Source organism: Sciurus vulgaris (genome assembly GCF_902686455.1).
Source record: "Sciurus vulgaris genome assembly, chromosome: 8".
Lineage (NCBI taxonomy): Eukaryota > Metazoa > Chordata > Mammalia > Rodentia > Sciuridae > Sciurus > Sciurus vulgaris.
The window spans coordinates 147,839,018-147,853,342 of record NC_136468.1 but is presented as its reverse complement, the minus strand read 5'-3'; the positions used below and the strand labels follow the sequence as shown (position 1 = coordinate 147,853,342).

Sequence of the window (14,325 nt, the reverse complement as noted above, 5' to 3'; positions counted from 1 at the left end):
GGCTCCGCCTCCGGGCCGGAGGGGCGGGGCGCGGCGCGCGGCGGGCTCGGCGCAGCGCCCGCTGCCCGCGCGGCCCCTGCGCCGTCGGGCTCCGAGCGCGCGCTGATCCAGAAGTCCCGGCCGAGTTCCCGGCCAGCGCCACTCTGTCCTTGCACACCTCCGTCCGGCAGGCTGGCGCGGGTCGCGTCCTGCGCCGCGCGAGGACAGTCCCCGCGTCCGCTGTCGGGACGTCTCCGTCCCTCCGCAGCTTTCACCCGTGGCTCAGCGTCTCGGCCGTGGCTACAGGCAAGTCCTCTCCCAGGGGCTGCAGAGAGGTCGGACTCGTGGGACGAATTCGCGACAGGCGTGAGCGGGGCCCGCGCGGACCCCAGCCTGAGCGGCGTTCTGGCTGAAAGGGTCGCGCACCCCGAACTTTAACTAGTGGCGGAGAGCGCTCGCGGCGGGCCCGGCGCAACTGCACCGCACCGTCGGCCTTTGCCCTGCATTACTACTTTTCTGATCTTGGGACCTTTTCCAAGCCCGTGTCTCATTTCCAAAATTACTCTACCCAAGATAATGGCAGTGTTAAGACATAAATAGGACGGACCACGTGCGGCACTTAGCGAGGAGCCAGGACGTTGCACAGTACTGATAAGCGGCGTGTCTGAGTACCAGCAGGTGCTCAGCGGGAAGCACGTTACTGGACAGTACTGCTTCCACCTTCTACTCTTTATATGGGGCTTTGGGCGAATCACTTATTCTTTCAAACCTATTTCCACATCCATAAACCAATGGTTAAGTGACAATAGTTCATATTTTTCCCCAAAACAATACTTAAGATGTTAACAATGACACAAAGAAGCTACACCGTGTGGAAACTGGTTCGGTTCGGTTTCTGTTCACTATCCTCAAGATTATAGAAGTGGCAGGCACAGACGCCTAGAGCAGCTGTGGTCACTCACAAAACAGGCTTGTCTCATGAACAGAGAAATTTGGTTTTGAAAAACGGCAATTAAAAATCATTAACATAAAACACAGAATACTGACTGTTTTTAAAAAGAATTGTTTATTTACTGAACCTGGGGCATATATTAGATACACAACCAATTTTAAATTTACATCTTTTAATTCAATTTTTAAGTGTTTTCACACAAAAAAGAATTGGTAAGCAACAGTTGTCCTAAGGTGAAACACAGTCACCTGAACAATTAACTGTTGCAAGTATTTTCACCCAAGGTTGAAAAATTGTTTGTCCTGAACATGAAAACCTGTAACAAATTTAAATTAAGTATATAAAACTTGTTACTTGTCGTTTTCCCCTTGCAAAGATTCAAAAAAAAATGTACAAGTAACTAATATACATCGGTCACAACATAATCCTGGATCATTTCCACACCAAAACCAGATGCTCCTTTAATTTTAAACCCATCATCAGAGATCAAGAGAAAGTCTTTTCATTTTATATAAAACGAAATTCACATGTACCAAAAGAGAAAGACCCAGGAGAAACAAACAAAAACCCTAGTGCTGACACTGACACTCAGTGTCTTAAAGTGGCCCAAAAGGCCACTGCTCAGAAATAAAGTAGTGGCTGCATGTCACTTCCATGAAACCCAAGAGGCTTTAACCCTTTGGCATCAGAAATCCAGATTTTTTCCAGTCATGCGAATGAATACTTCCCATGTGCCAAGCGTGAAATAGGGATGTGCCAGCGCAGAAAGAAAAGCTAGCATTCGCTCAAACGCCCAGAGAATCGGCTTTTCAGAGCCGACTTATGAGGTTAGGCAGAAACAAACAAAAAAAGGTGATCAGCTGCTTGTGTCATCAATTTAAGTGGAGGTGATTGGGTCCTAAAGTAAAATGCAAAAATTTGGGGCAAATCTTGCGTGTAAAAGAAAAAGAAAGAAAGAAAAAAAAAGACCAAGTATCAACACAACCAGCCTGACAGCACACTCTCCAATCAGCCAGCACTGCCATAAGCTTGGCAGAAAATGTCAGGATTCAGACTGTTGCTTCACTCGATGACTCAACAAAATGAATCTTTAATGGCCTGAACCACAGGATGAGGGAGTCCAAAGAATCAGCCATTTTAGTAAGGTACTATCAGGCTCTGTGCTGATTTCCTGAACAAACCACATTTATCACAAAAGGGAAATAAGACATAATGAAGACTATCCTCCTATATTTCATTTACAGTGTTTGGGTTCTGGAAGGACCTGTATAATAGAGGCGACATTCAAATAAGAAATTTTCCGCCAATCAAATGTCAAATTTTCACTACAACTTTCCTAAGGTTTTTCCCCAAAAATCTATTAATCACAAAGAAACATAAGCTATGAATGTACAGTTCAGAAAATAAAAATGTAGAAACTAATGACATTATTATGACCAAGATGTTTGGTAAACAAGTGAATTATGAGTTTGGGATCATCAGGAAAAGGCCTTTTAAACAACCCTCCGGACTTCAAAAAATCTCTTCAGGTAGTAGATCTGTCCCAATGTCATGGCAACTAGAACAAGAGCTTCAAAGAAGGACCAAAGGACCACTCTGCTGTTTGTGTTGTCATTGACTGTTGAGGACAAACAAACAAACAAAATTCAACAACTCTGCAGAAAGGCACAGGCATCATAAATTATCTCCTGCTCTTTAAGTGAATGTAACAGCTGCACACCATTTACAGTACTCTAAATACTTTTGTGTTCTGTCCCCAACTAACATTCTCAGAGGCAGAGGTTAACTTTAAAAAGGACTTTAAAGATTCACTGAGAGGCTGGGGTTGTGGCTCAGTGGTACAGCACCTGCCTGATATATGTGCAGTACTGGGTTCGAGCCTCAGCACCACATAAATAAAAGTATTCTGTCCATCTGCAACAACAAAAAAAAACTTTTTAAAAATCAACTAGATTTGTAACAGCTATTGGACCATCACTCAAAAAGAAATGAAAAGCAATTAACATTTTTCCAAAAGGATAAGTTACAATTCCCTCAAAAGTTGGCAATTTATAAGAGTAAGAACAGATACATAATTAAGAATATAAACTAGAACTCTAAAAACCATCAAAATCACTGAAATTTTAGAGTTAATTCCATGACATGAAATTTACTTTGCTGAAAATCTAGCAAACAATTTCTATCACAATTGTGAATGAATACCATTTTAGGATCGTATCTGAAATGGGAATGGTTGAATAAATTCTTTAAAATATTAAGCAACTATTATTGTTTCAGAGAGACAGAAAAATGTGTTTCATTTTGTTTTGGTTTTTTTGGAAAGGGGAATGAACCCAGGGGTGCTTTACCACAGAGCTACAATGCCAGCCCTTTTCATTTTTTTGTTTTTGAGTCAGGGCCTCACTAAGTTGCTGAGGCTGGTCTTGAACTTGCAATCCTCCTGTCTCAATCTCCTGAGTCACCGGAATTATAGGCATAGCCACCGTGCTGTTTCTTAAAGTGACTGAGAAGTGGGAATATAAAGTTGCAGTTATACAGCTTTACTCCCTTATGTCAAAATTCCTACTTCTAGAAATAAATCACAAAGGTGAAAGAAAATACTTAAATGTTGGCAGTGATTATCTTAAGTGGTAGACTTTGAGTGATTTCAATTCTTTAACTGAAGATGCGTTATCTCTTTTCTCCCCTAAATATAGAATATCAAATCTAAGAAATGTTACCTGCCACCTGCCATATGGTCTTTTATTTATGAAAGTGCAAAGAAATAGTTATCTCTTATTTCACTTATAGAAAAAAAATGCATTTTTATTTTTAAAGTATTTTGGAGGAGAGAATGAAATCTATTATTTATTTACTTTTCATGTGATACTGAGGATCAAACCCAATGCCTCTCACATTTGAGGCAAGTGCTCCTCCCCTGAGCCATCACTGAAGATTTTCTTCAGTGCCCGTCTCATCCCAGAATGGGCTGCTCCAACCTGGGAGCAAGTCAACCAACAAATGGGTCCCTGGCCATCCCAGAGGGTGAGGAGATGGGAGAGTGGTAGGAGAGGGTGTAGACAAACTGCTCCTCTCCCTATCCCAACCTTAGAAGATGTCAATTTAAATTGCTGTGCACATACAAACAAGAGCTTGCTCCCATTGAGATCTATCCCCAGGGGTTACTTGGACAATAAAAGACACAACAACAGGTGTGTACTTGGTCTGAAATATGGTATCTGGTCTGTGTTAATTTTAAATGCAAAAGCATAATATTTAATGCTCTATCTGTGCCAAACTTTTGCAACCTAAAACGAACTCTAATCATCACTTTTTCCACAGATAAATATATTCCAAGTTTCTAATTTACAAAATGGTGATCCCAAACTGATCTTTTACTGGGCACTTGCTTGTATTATGTTTAGTGCTTTCTCTTTTTTAATTTATTTTTACTTTTATTTTTTAGTTGTAGATGGACAAAATACCTTTATTTTTATGTGGTACTGAGGAGCAAACCTGGTGCCACACACATACTAGGCAGGCATTCTACCACAGAGCCACCGCAGAAGCCCAGGATGTTTTCTATTCCCACTAGAGTTAAGTCTTTTTCCATTTTAGGAAATAAAATATGTTAAATTTTAGTGTCTGGCATAAGTTTCAAGTACATGACTAAAAACCAATGTAATATCCATTTACAATGGTTTTCTCTGCTGCTCTGCTTATTCCTTAGCTTATTTTAGGATTTTAAACTTTTCTTAAAATTTAAAAGCTCTTTAACGTTTATACTCAATCTCTCTTTTTTTTTTTTTTTTTTTGTCATCTTTTTTTTGTAGTTGTAGATGGACAGACAACTTGTTTGTCTGTGTAAGGATGGAACCCAATGCTTCACATGTGCCAGGCAAGCACTGACACTGAGCTACAGCTCCAGCCCTTATTCTCAATCTTAACAGATTTGTGATATAGAACAAATGTCCTGATAATAATAATCTACTTTAGAACAAAGTTCTATAAACATGTATACTCAAAATACATCTGTGTGTGTAGGTGCTTTTCTGAAAGTCAAAGTTTTTTGGCACATTACGTTTGCAGGCTGCAGGGTGCTGCCCTTCAACATGAGATACTGCCACAAAGTTAAACCGGTAACTCACTGGCTCTGTGTATCCTCTCCCGGACTTCCATGTACTCTTGCTCGTGCTTTACAGCTGTCATTGCCACTGCCAATTCATTAATCATCTCTTCTAGCTTGTTCTGGTGAGCTACAGAAGGATTTGAAAACAGATTAGCACACATCCTCAATCTCTTTTGATAAATACATTTTACATAATAAAATATTCCTCAAAGAAGGTATAGAAGCCAACTTTCAGAAATGGCTCAGACATCAGTTTAAACCACTGATGACAATTAATTATCAGCACATTCTCAGTAGAAAAACCTCTTTCAGAGTAAGAAACACACCATATAATGCTTACTAAAGTAATACAGTCCTAAGAAATTTCTTCTAGTAAAATGCTGTTAACTGAAGTATGCTAACAAAAAAGATTGAGAAAGAAAATATACAAAGCTCTCTCTTTATATATATATATATATATATATATATACACACACACACACACATACATACACACACATACATACACACACACACACACACACACACACACACACACACACACATATAGCCCCCCTTTCTATATTAAATCCTGCCAGGTGCAGTGGCAAAGGCCTATAATCCCAGTTCCTGGAAAGGCTAAGACAGGAAGATCCTAAGTTCAATGGCAACCTAAGCAAATCAGTAATGGGTTGAAGAAGATGTAATTCAATGATAGAGCACTTACTTTGCCTAGTGTGTCAGAAACCCTAGATTCAAACCCACCAGTGCCACCAAAAATAGAACCTATATAAATTAAGTCCTATGAAAAATAATAAAATATGGGGCTTGGATTGTACTTCAGTGGAAGAGTACTTGCCTAAAATGTGTGAGGCATTGGGTTTGATCCTCAACACTGCATAAAAATAAATAAATTAAACAAAAGTATTGTGTATATCTACAACTAAAAATATTTTTTAAAAAGGACAATAGGAGAAAGTGCAAGGTACTTAAAAAAATAAATAAATAAAATATAATTGAAATCTACTCTTAAGAACCACATAACTTGCCAGGCATGGTGGCACATGCCTGTAATTCCAGAGACTTGGGAGGCTGAGGCAGGAGCATTGCAAGGTCCAGGCCAGCCTCTGCAATTTAGCAAAGTCCTAAGCAACTCGGTGAGACCCTATCTCAAAATAAAAAATAAGAAGGGCTGGGGATGTGGCTCAATAGTTAAGTGCTCCTACGTTCAATCTCTGGTATAAAAAAAAAAAAAAAAAAAGATTCACATGGGCTGGGTTTGTAGCTCACTAGTAGAGTGCTTGCCTAGCATGTATGAGGCAGTTTGATTCTCAGTACCACATTTAAGTAAATAAAAATAAAGGCCCATGACAACTAAAAAATATATAAAAGAATCACATAACTTAATATAGGAGCAGTACACAAACAGACTTTTAAACTCTATGTAAATGGGCAGGGAAAAAAACGTGAAGACACACAGGAAACTCCAAAACAATTCAAACACTCTTCTGTGACAAAGTAATTATGTTACTACAGTGGATAACAGCAAGCACTGGTAAGTAAAGCAAGTCTCTCAGCTGCACAGGTCTGCAACAAAGTATCCTCTTAAACCAAAAATGAACACAAGATACTGTTTCTTAAAAATATGCTTCTGGGGGCTGGGGTTGTGGCTCAGTGATAGAGCACTTGCCTAGCATGTATAAGGCACTGGGTTGGATCCCCAGCACCACATTAAAAAAAAAAAAAAACCTAAGGGCTGGGGAGGGAGATAGTTCAGTCGGTAGAGTGCTTGCCTTGCAAGCACAAGGCCCTGGGTTCGATCCCCAGTACCACACACACACACACACACAAAAAAAAAAACCTAAATAGACAAAATAAAGGTATCTCTCTCTCTCTCATATATATATATATTTATTTATTTCTGGGAGGGCTGGGGTTGTGGCTCAATGGTATAGCACTCGCCTGGCATGTGTGAGGCGAGTTTTGTGTTTTATCCTTAGAACTGAATATAAATAAATAAAATAAAGGTCCACTGACAACATATTTTTTAAAACATTTTGCTTCTGGGTAGTGCTATATTATGACAAGGAAAAAACAGGAAAGAAATAGCACAAGGAAAAACTCCCAACAGGAAGGGGTCAATCTCTTCATTCTTGCCCAAAACTGGGCCTCATCTGGGATTCCAGTTTACCATGGATCATCCTAAGTTTAAGAGAAGTCACAGGCCCCCCACCATTTAAGGCAGTTCAACTGGAATCTCAAATAACCCCCTCACCAGTTTCATTGTAGAAGCCCCCATGCACTCTGTGGGACCTCTAGAGCAGGGTTTCTCAGGAGTGGCAATGTTGACATTTGGACCAAGTGTCCCATGTTTACTGTACGGAGCTGGCAGATGCACTGGAGGGATATTTAGCAGCATCCAGTCTCCAGCCCTTATGCCCATAACATCCACCCACCTCAATCTTGTCTTCAGAATCAAAAACATCTCCAGATATTGCCAATGTCCCTCTGGGGTAAAGACATCCCCACTCAAGAACCACTGCTTTAGAGGAAACCTCAATTGACAGCTGCCATTCATGGACAAGCAAAAGCAAAATTTCAGATACTGTGTTAAAGGATTACTTAATAACTTCACTATCTACGTTCATCAGTCAATATTTTCTAACCACATAAATAGGATCAATTTTCAGAAAAACAAACACAAAGCCTTTCAAAAACTCCTAATTCTCTTTAAGAATTAGCTAAGCCTGCCGGGCACAGCAGCCCACAATTCCAGCAACTCGGGAAGCTAAGGCAGGATTGCAAGTCCCAGGTCAGTCTCAACAATTTAATGAGGCCCTAAGCGATTCAGCAGGACACTATCTCAAAATAAAAAATAAAAAGGATTAGAAATGTAGCTCAGTGGTTAAGCACCTCTGAGTTCAATCCTCAGTGCCAAAACAAAACAAAATAAGGAAATTAAAAAGAATTAGCCAACCCAACTTTGTAAATGATCCTGAAAAAATGAACACAGGAACTATTTGGTACAATTCTCTAGATTCTGCAGACTTCAAATCCTAACAAAACTCTTCACCTTCTTTATGATGTGTATTCTACTAATTGTTCGATATCTGGGACATAAATTATCATGCTAATACTATGGAACATGTTAAACTCCTGGTTTCCAAAAACCTAGCATGTACTGTGGCGACAAAATTTTTTAAAATGTGCTGGCTCCTGGTAAACAATTCATCCTTAATCAGGGTTCACTGCTGGTCAGCTGAGCAATGGACAACCTAACTGAACATATGACCAAAGAATTTTTCATCTTAGCTATACATAGTTCAAACTGCATTTCGTATCCAACCAAGCTTCAAGTTAGAAACTTCTATACTAAACAAGCATATAAATGCTTTCTATGAAGTCAAAAGTGCCACTTACAATGAGCTATGTTTAATCAAGACTTGTTCTTGTCTAGTTACAGTTGAACCTTTCCATCCTTGAGTATTCATTTTAAAGAAACAAAGATGTTCCTACCAAAATGTCAATCAACTGCTATGTTCTTGGTGTTCTTAGTTTAAAATAACCTAGCCTATATCTCCTGTCAACCAAATAAAAAATAAAAGATAACCTAATTAGTTGTACTTTTTTAAAGAGAAAAACCACTCTCATGCCACAAACTGAGGTTAGAGAAAAAGAAATCATAAATTAGACATTAGCAAACAAAAAGATGCAAAAAGACGGGATGCTATCAAAAAACAATCCACATACCATCCCAGGTATCTCCACCACCTAAAGAAAAGTATAAAATATGAACAGAAAAGGTAACAAAAAGTTTAGCTAAACTAGTCATGTCTACAAATGTGCAAATGAAGGTATACATACCAGGATTAACAAATTAACAGAACAATATAAAATACATGTGACTTAGATAATCACAAGAACACAAATGACAGAAAAGCTGCCAGAGGGACAACCATTAAAAAATGAAAAAAATACATATAACTTCAAGAAACTATGTTAATTGGGACCTGCAGAGATAAAGCACATTTCACATAAGTTTTTTGGTTTTAACAAAATTAATGAACCTGGAATAAGAAATCTAAAATATAAGCACTCTCTTCAGATGGATAAAAATATATAGAATTAAAATTAGCTCTCAGACTGTGACGCCATCTTCCAACTATCCATCTCACCTTCTGTTTCCATGTCTTGTCCTTTTGGAGCCTCCCCAATATCGATGGTGAACATCACTATCTTGGGAGTCATGGTAGACATCCTATTACTAAAACAAAACTTATATGTTCCATCCATGTGAGCAGCAAATGTGTACTTCCCACTGGATTCTCGGTCTCCTTTATAAATTCCTTTATTGTCAGGTCCTGTAATCTGGAGGCAGAAGAGAAATACATAAGATGTCACAAAAGATCTAAAATCATGAACTTTGTAAGAAGTGTCTGTCAGCTAGGAGATTCACTAAGACATGACTTTTACTTAATCCCACTTAAGTTCCAGTAACCACTCTCGAGTTGATTCTCCCACCTAATGAAGTAATGGTAGACTCTGCTGCTCCTTTAGCTCTGACTACACGTCACTGTCCAACCAGAACTTACATCTCTTAGAAACAGAAACCACACCTCACATATGGTCTCAAACTGGCCTAATGCCATCAACAAATATGTCACCTGTGTGGTAGATGTCGAAATCCAAGAGAAAAAGAAATCTCTTTAGAATGATTTTCTTTGCAGTACTAGGGACTGAACCCAGGACCTCAGATGTGGCAGGTAATCACTTTAACACTTCAGTACCTCTCTGCAGCTTTTTATTTTCAGTCATGGTCTGGCTGAGTTGCCAGGCTGGCCTGGAACTTGCAATCCTCCTGCCTCAGCCTCCCCAGTAGCTGGGCTTAAGGGCCTGTGCCACCTACACCCAGCTACAATGAGTAAATTTTACAAAGTCGTATTTCAAGGTTTTCATGTCTACTGACAAAAACAAAGGAATGTGCTTTATCTGGTATGCCTATGAAGGCTTCAGGAAAAAGACTCATGCAGAAATTAGAAGACCCAAATTCTCATCTCAGGCTGCTACATATCGGTGGTTAAGTCGAGGAAAACCCCTTTCACCTACGAAACAGGAGCCTGAATAACTGCTCTCTAAATCTTAGCTAATTTGAACTGCCTCTCCTTACTATTGGCTTTTACTCATACTGCGTAGCTCGTGCTCAGCTCGACTGTCCCATGGAAAATCATTAATCCCAGTTAGTTATGCTGGCAAGTGAACTAAGATATCACTTACACTTGGTTTCCTGAAAAGAAAAATCAGCAGCAAATCTTTTCTTTTTTTTTTTTTTTTTTTTTTTTTGGGGGGGGGGGGTTAAAGATATGGGTGGGGATTCAGGAACGGCTGGTTTCTCCAAATAATTTTGCTTCCTAAATACTTCAGTGCAACCCTTCCTAAACTGCATAACCCCTCCGCACCTCTCCCTGGCACGGCGGGCGAAGGAAAGCACCTGGAGGCTGGCACAAAAGTGGGTAAGGCCCTGCGGCCGTTCCTTAAATAAACACATAAATAAAGCCAACTTGTGCGGAGCTGTCCCAACAGCTTCGATCTACTTTTGCAGCAGTTTGCACGCCGCGCTCCCCGGGATCCGGCGAGACGGAGCACGGCAGGTGCCGGCCGGAGACCCTGCTCCGTGCAGCGCCCGGAGCGCGCCGGGGCCACCAAGCTGGGCAGAGGCTCCGCCGGGAACCGTCCTTCAGCGGAGACCGCGAGGCCGCCGGGAGCGGCGCGGGGCCCGGAAGGCGGGCGGGTCCGGCGAGGCCGTTGGGGGCGCGGGCGCGGGGGCGGGCGGCGGGCCTCCCAGGACGCGCCCCGACGGCCCAGCCCGCGCCCGGCGGGCCCCGCGCGCCACCAACCCCCGAGCGGCGCCGGCGCCCGGCCGGGCCGCGGGCAGCGCGCCCGCACCTCCACGTCGATGTCCAGGAAGCCGCCCTCCGCCACCTCGAAGATGAGGCCCATCTTGGTGCCCGAGGTGACCCGCTCGAAGAAGCACTCCTCGGCATGCGCGTCGATGCTGACGAAGTAGCCCGAGGCCGTGGCCAGGAGAGCGGCCAGGAGCACCAGGAGCTCAGCGACCGTCACCATGGTGGCACTGGGGCCGAAGCCAGGACCCGGACCGCGGCCTCCAGAGCCGCCGCCGCCGCCACTGCTGCCTCCACAGCCGCCGCCGCCTCGGCTCCGCCCCTTCCGGCTGCGCCACCCGCGGGGGCTGATGCGGGCGCCGTGGATTGGCGGGCGCCGGCAGCTGCCACGTAACGGAACCACGGCGGCCGCCGAGGGACATAGCGGCTCCGTGCTCACCGCGCCTGGACGGCGACTCCGAAAGGCCAAAAACCATCGTCCCCAACCCTTTCGCGTTCAAGGTAAACTTTACGCGAACTTTCCAAGAAAGTGTTAGCATCCAAGAAGTTTCCCGATTTCCCTGCTTCTGTAGGATTGTCCAGGAAGGTGGTGAAAGATTTGGAGGCAGAGATAGGAGTGGAGGGAATGGGAGGTGGGGACTAGAGCCAAGAGCTGTGAGGCTTTTTGTTGCCCCCCACCCACCTTCATCACCCTGTTTACCTGGGATGGGGAGGCCTCGGGGCGCGTGCAGACGCGGAGGGACCTCCGGAGCGAACTCACTGCAGTGTCAGAGATGCACCTACGTGGTGGATTCCTGGGCGTTTTACCCTTTTTTTTTTTTTTTTTTAATCATGAAGCTGCATACTTAGGGGCTGGGGGTGTGGCTCAGTAGTAGTGTTTTCCTGGCTTGCCTGTGGCCCTGGGTTCGATCCCCATTCACCCACAAAAAAAGAAAGCGGCGTTAACACTAATGCACCTTATTTTGCTGTATGCATGTAATATCCTCACTGACAAAAAATATATATATATGTTCCATGTTCAAATTCCCCCCAAATAGAATTCTCCCAATTCCCCCAAAGCTCTCTTAACTCTTTCCATCTGCTGGGTTTGTCTTTTCTGACCTCTGCCTCCGAGTATTTTCCTCCTTGTCCCTCAAAACTCAATGTCTACTCTTCTCTGAAATGTTTCTGAACATCCTTCTGCCCAATACGAGTACCTTCCTCTGTGCTGGCAACACAGATTTGTCCTTACTGAATTAAGGTTATTTACCAGTCTGTGCCATTTAGGGCATTAAACTCCCGTCTTGGAATGTATGCTGTCCCCTCAGTCCCTACTTCACCGCACCTGACTTCACTCATTACGCGTTTGTTGAGTTCATGGAACTGACCTGAGGAGGGGGAACCTGGTTGCTGCTCCCCTTTTGCACACAGGTATATGACTTGATTATGTTCCATCTCGTGAGCCTCAGTTTCCTTATCTGTAAAAAGGGATGACACCATATCCTTGCAAATTTTTTTTCAAAGAAATGACATTTTTTTCCAAAAGCAACAGGCAATAGGGGGCAGTAGTGGCCTAACATCCAGATTCCCACTTCAAGTGTCAAGAGAACAGGTACAGCTTGCTTGAGGAAGACTTCCTGGTGTGGCATTGTTGGACTTGAAGTTTCCAGTAGTGGCCTGGCTTTTCCATTCTTGAGCCCTACAGGGGGCCTGATTTCCCTGGCAGGTTAGTTATGTAGAAAAGTGCCACAATTTTATATAATCTGTGTATTTTCATTTTTAATTTTGAACCAATTACTGTTTTAACTCCATCTCTCAGAGATTTAAAATGTGAACACTTAGCATCTCAGTAGGACACAGTTGAGGGGTTGGTGTTTTATTTTGTGAGTTGAGACAAGGTCTCCCTAAGTTGGGGAGGCTGACCCTCAAGATCCTCCTGCCTCAAACTTCCAGGTCTGCGGCATTACAGGTGTGCACCACCACACTTAGTTTCAATTGCATATTGTGGGGGGTTATCGTATACATGAGGGGACCCAAACTCAAATGCCTTTGGTGATCAGGTAGTTTATTGCTTAGGCAAGAGGGAGTAAGGAGAATTGTGTCAAACTTAATCTTGAATGTTGTAGCTAAATACATTCAATTCCAGCCGGACATGGTGTCACACACCTGTAATCCCAACAACTTGGGAGGCTGGGAGAGGAGGATGGCAAAGTTGAGGTCGGCCTCAGCAATTTAGTGAGATGAATTTTAGATGAATTTTAAAAGCAGTTGGAGATGTAGTTCAGTGGTACAATGCCCTGGATTCAATTCCCAGGATCAAAAAACAAAACAAAACAAAAATACACTCAATTTTTGGAAACACACTGGTGGCCAAAGATATAGCAGGAAACCATCTGTACGTTTATTTTTTATATTATGAAAGCAATTGTCCATGTTGTATCCAAGTGGAAAAGAGAAAGATACCATGAGGCCACAGACGTTGGTGCTCAGGTGTTTGTGAGGATGTGGACTTCAGCTCTCTTGCCTACATACCGGCAGTGGACGAAGTAGAATATTTATGCTTGGCCTCAGAAGCCACGTGCAGGGACGAGGAAACCAGGCCAGAAATTGATGAGGCGTTCTGTCCATCCCTTCAGTCAGTTCTCACGTGCTGGCGAGCTTTTGGTTTTGTTTTTTTTCCTTAGTCTCAACTCTGGAAGAGGCTGTATTAGTTGGATTTTATTTAGGTATCTATTCAATTTGGAAGGATAATTTTAATGTGCTGTATCTTTTTTTATTATTATTTAAATTTTTTTGAATTTTTACAGACTGCATTTTGATTCATTGTACACAAATGGGGTATAACTTTTCATTTCTATGGTTGTACCTGATGTAGATTCACACCATTCACGTAATCATACATGTACATAGGGTAATATTGTCTGTCTCATTCTATCTTTCCTTCTTCCACCACCCCTCCCACCCCATTTTCCTCTACACCATCCAAAGTTCCTTCATTCTTCTCTTCCCCTCTGCCCACCCCCCCCCATTATATATCGTCATCCACTTATCAGAGAAAACATTCAGCCTTTGGATTTTGGGGCTTGGCTTATTTCACTTAGCATGATATTTTCCAACTTTATCCATTTACCAGAAAATGCCATAATTTTGTTCTTCTTTATGGCTGAGTAATATTCCATTGTATATATATATATATACCACAGTTTCTTTATCCATTCGTCAGTTGAAGGGCATTTCGGTTGGTTCCACAATCTAGCTATTGTGAACTGACCTGCTGTAAACATTGATGTGGCTGCATCACTGTAGTATGCTGATTTTAAGTCCTTTGGGTATAAACTGAGGAGTGGGATAGCTGGGTCAAATGGTGGGTCCATTCCAAGTTGAAGTTGATTCCAAGATGAGGAATCTCCATACTGCTTTCTAGAGTG

General features: G+C 42.4%; 1 protein-coding gene and 1 long non-coding RNA gene across 5 annotated transcripts; one reads left to right on the top strand and one right to left on the bottom strand.

Annotated features, from left to right (window-relative positions):
• Positions 1 to 1,026: 1,026 nt before the first annotated feature.
• TMED2 (transmembrane p24 trafficking protein 2) lies at positions 1,027 to 11,252 on the bottom strand. 2 transcript variants are annotated; one of them, XM_079150428.1, is made up of 5 exons: positions 10,962 to 11,252; positions 9,194 to 9,386; positions 8,769 to 8,789; positions 5,059 to 5,166; positions 1,027 to 2,549 (listed from the first exon to the last, which is right to left on the bottom strand). In XM_079150428.1, exons 1-5 carry the CDS (start codon positions 11,139 to 11,141, stop codon positions 2,425 to 2,427), a joined length of 627 nt encoding a protein of 208 aa, XP_079006554.1. In that variant the 5' UTR covers positions 11,142 to 11,252; the 3' UTR covers positions 1,027 to 2,424. The 2 variants fall into 2 exon arrangements, with proteins under 2 accessions (XP_079006554.1, XP_079006555.1); XM_079150429.1 differs by lacking the exon at positions 8,769 to 8,789 and having other exon boundaries at positions 10,962 to 11,251.
• Positions 11,253 to 11,332: 80 nt separating this feature from the next.
• LOC306667727 lies at positions 11,333 to 14,046 on the top strand. 3 transcript variants are annotated; one of them, XR_013765628.1, is made up of 3 exons: positions 11,333 to 11,419; positions 12,185 to 12,328; positions 12,450 to 14,046. It is a non-coding gene; the product is annotated as an uncharacterized lncRNA (long non-coding RNA). The 3 variants fall into 3 exon arrangements; XR_013765629.1 differs by having other exon boundaries at positions 11,355 to 11,419; positions 12,171 to 12,328; XR_013765630.1 differs by having other exon boundaries at positions 11,393 to 12,328; positions 12,450 to 12,623; positions 13,320 to 14,046.
• The last annotated feature ends 279 nt before the right edge of the window (positions 14,047 to 14,325 follow it).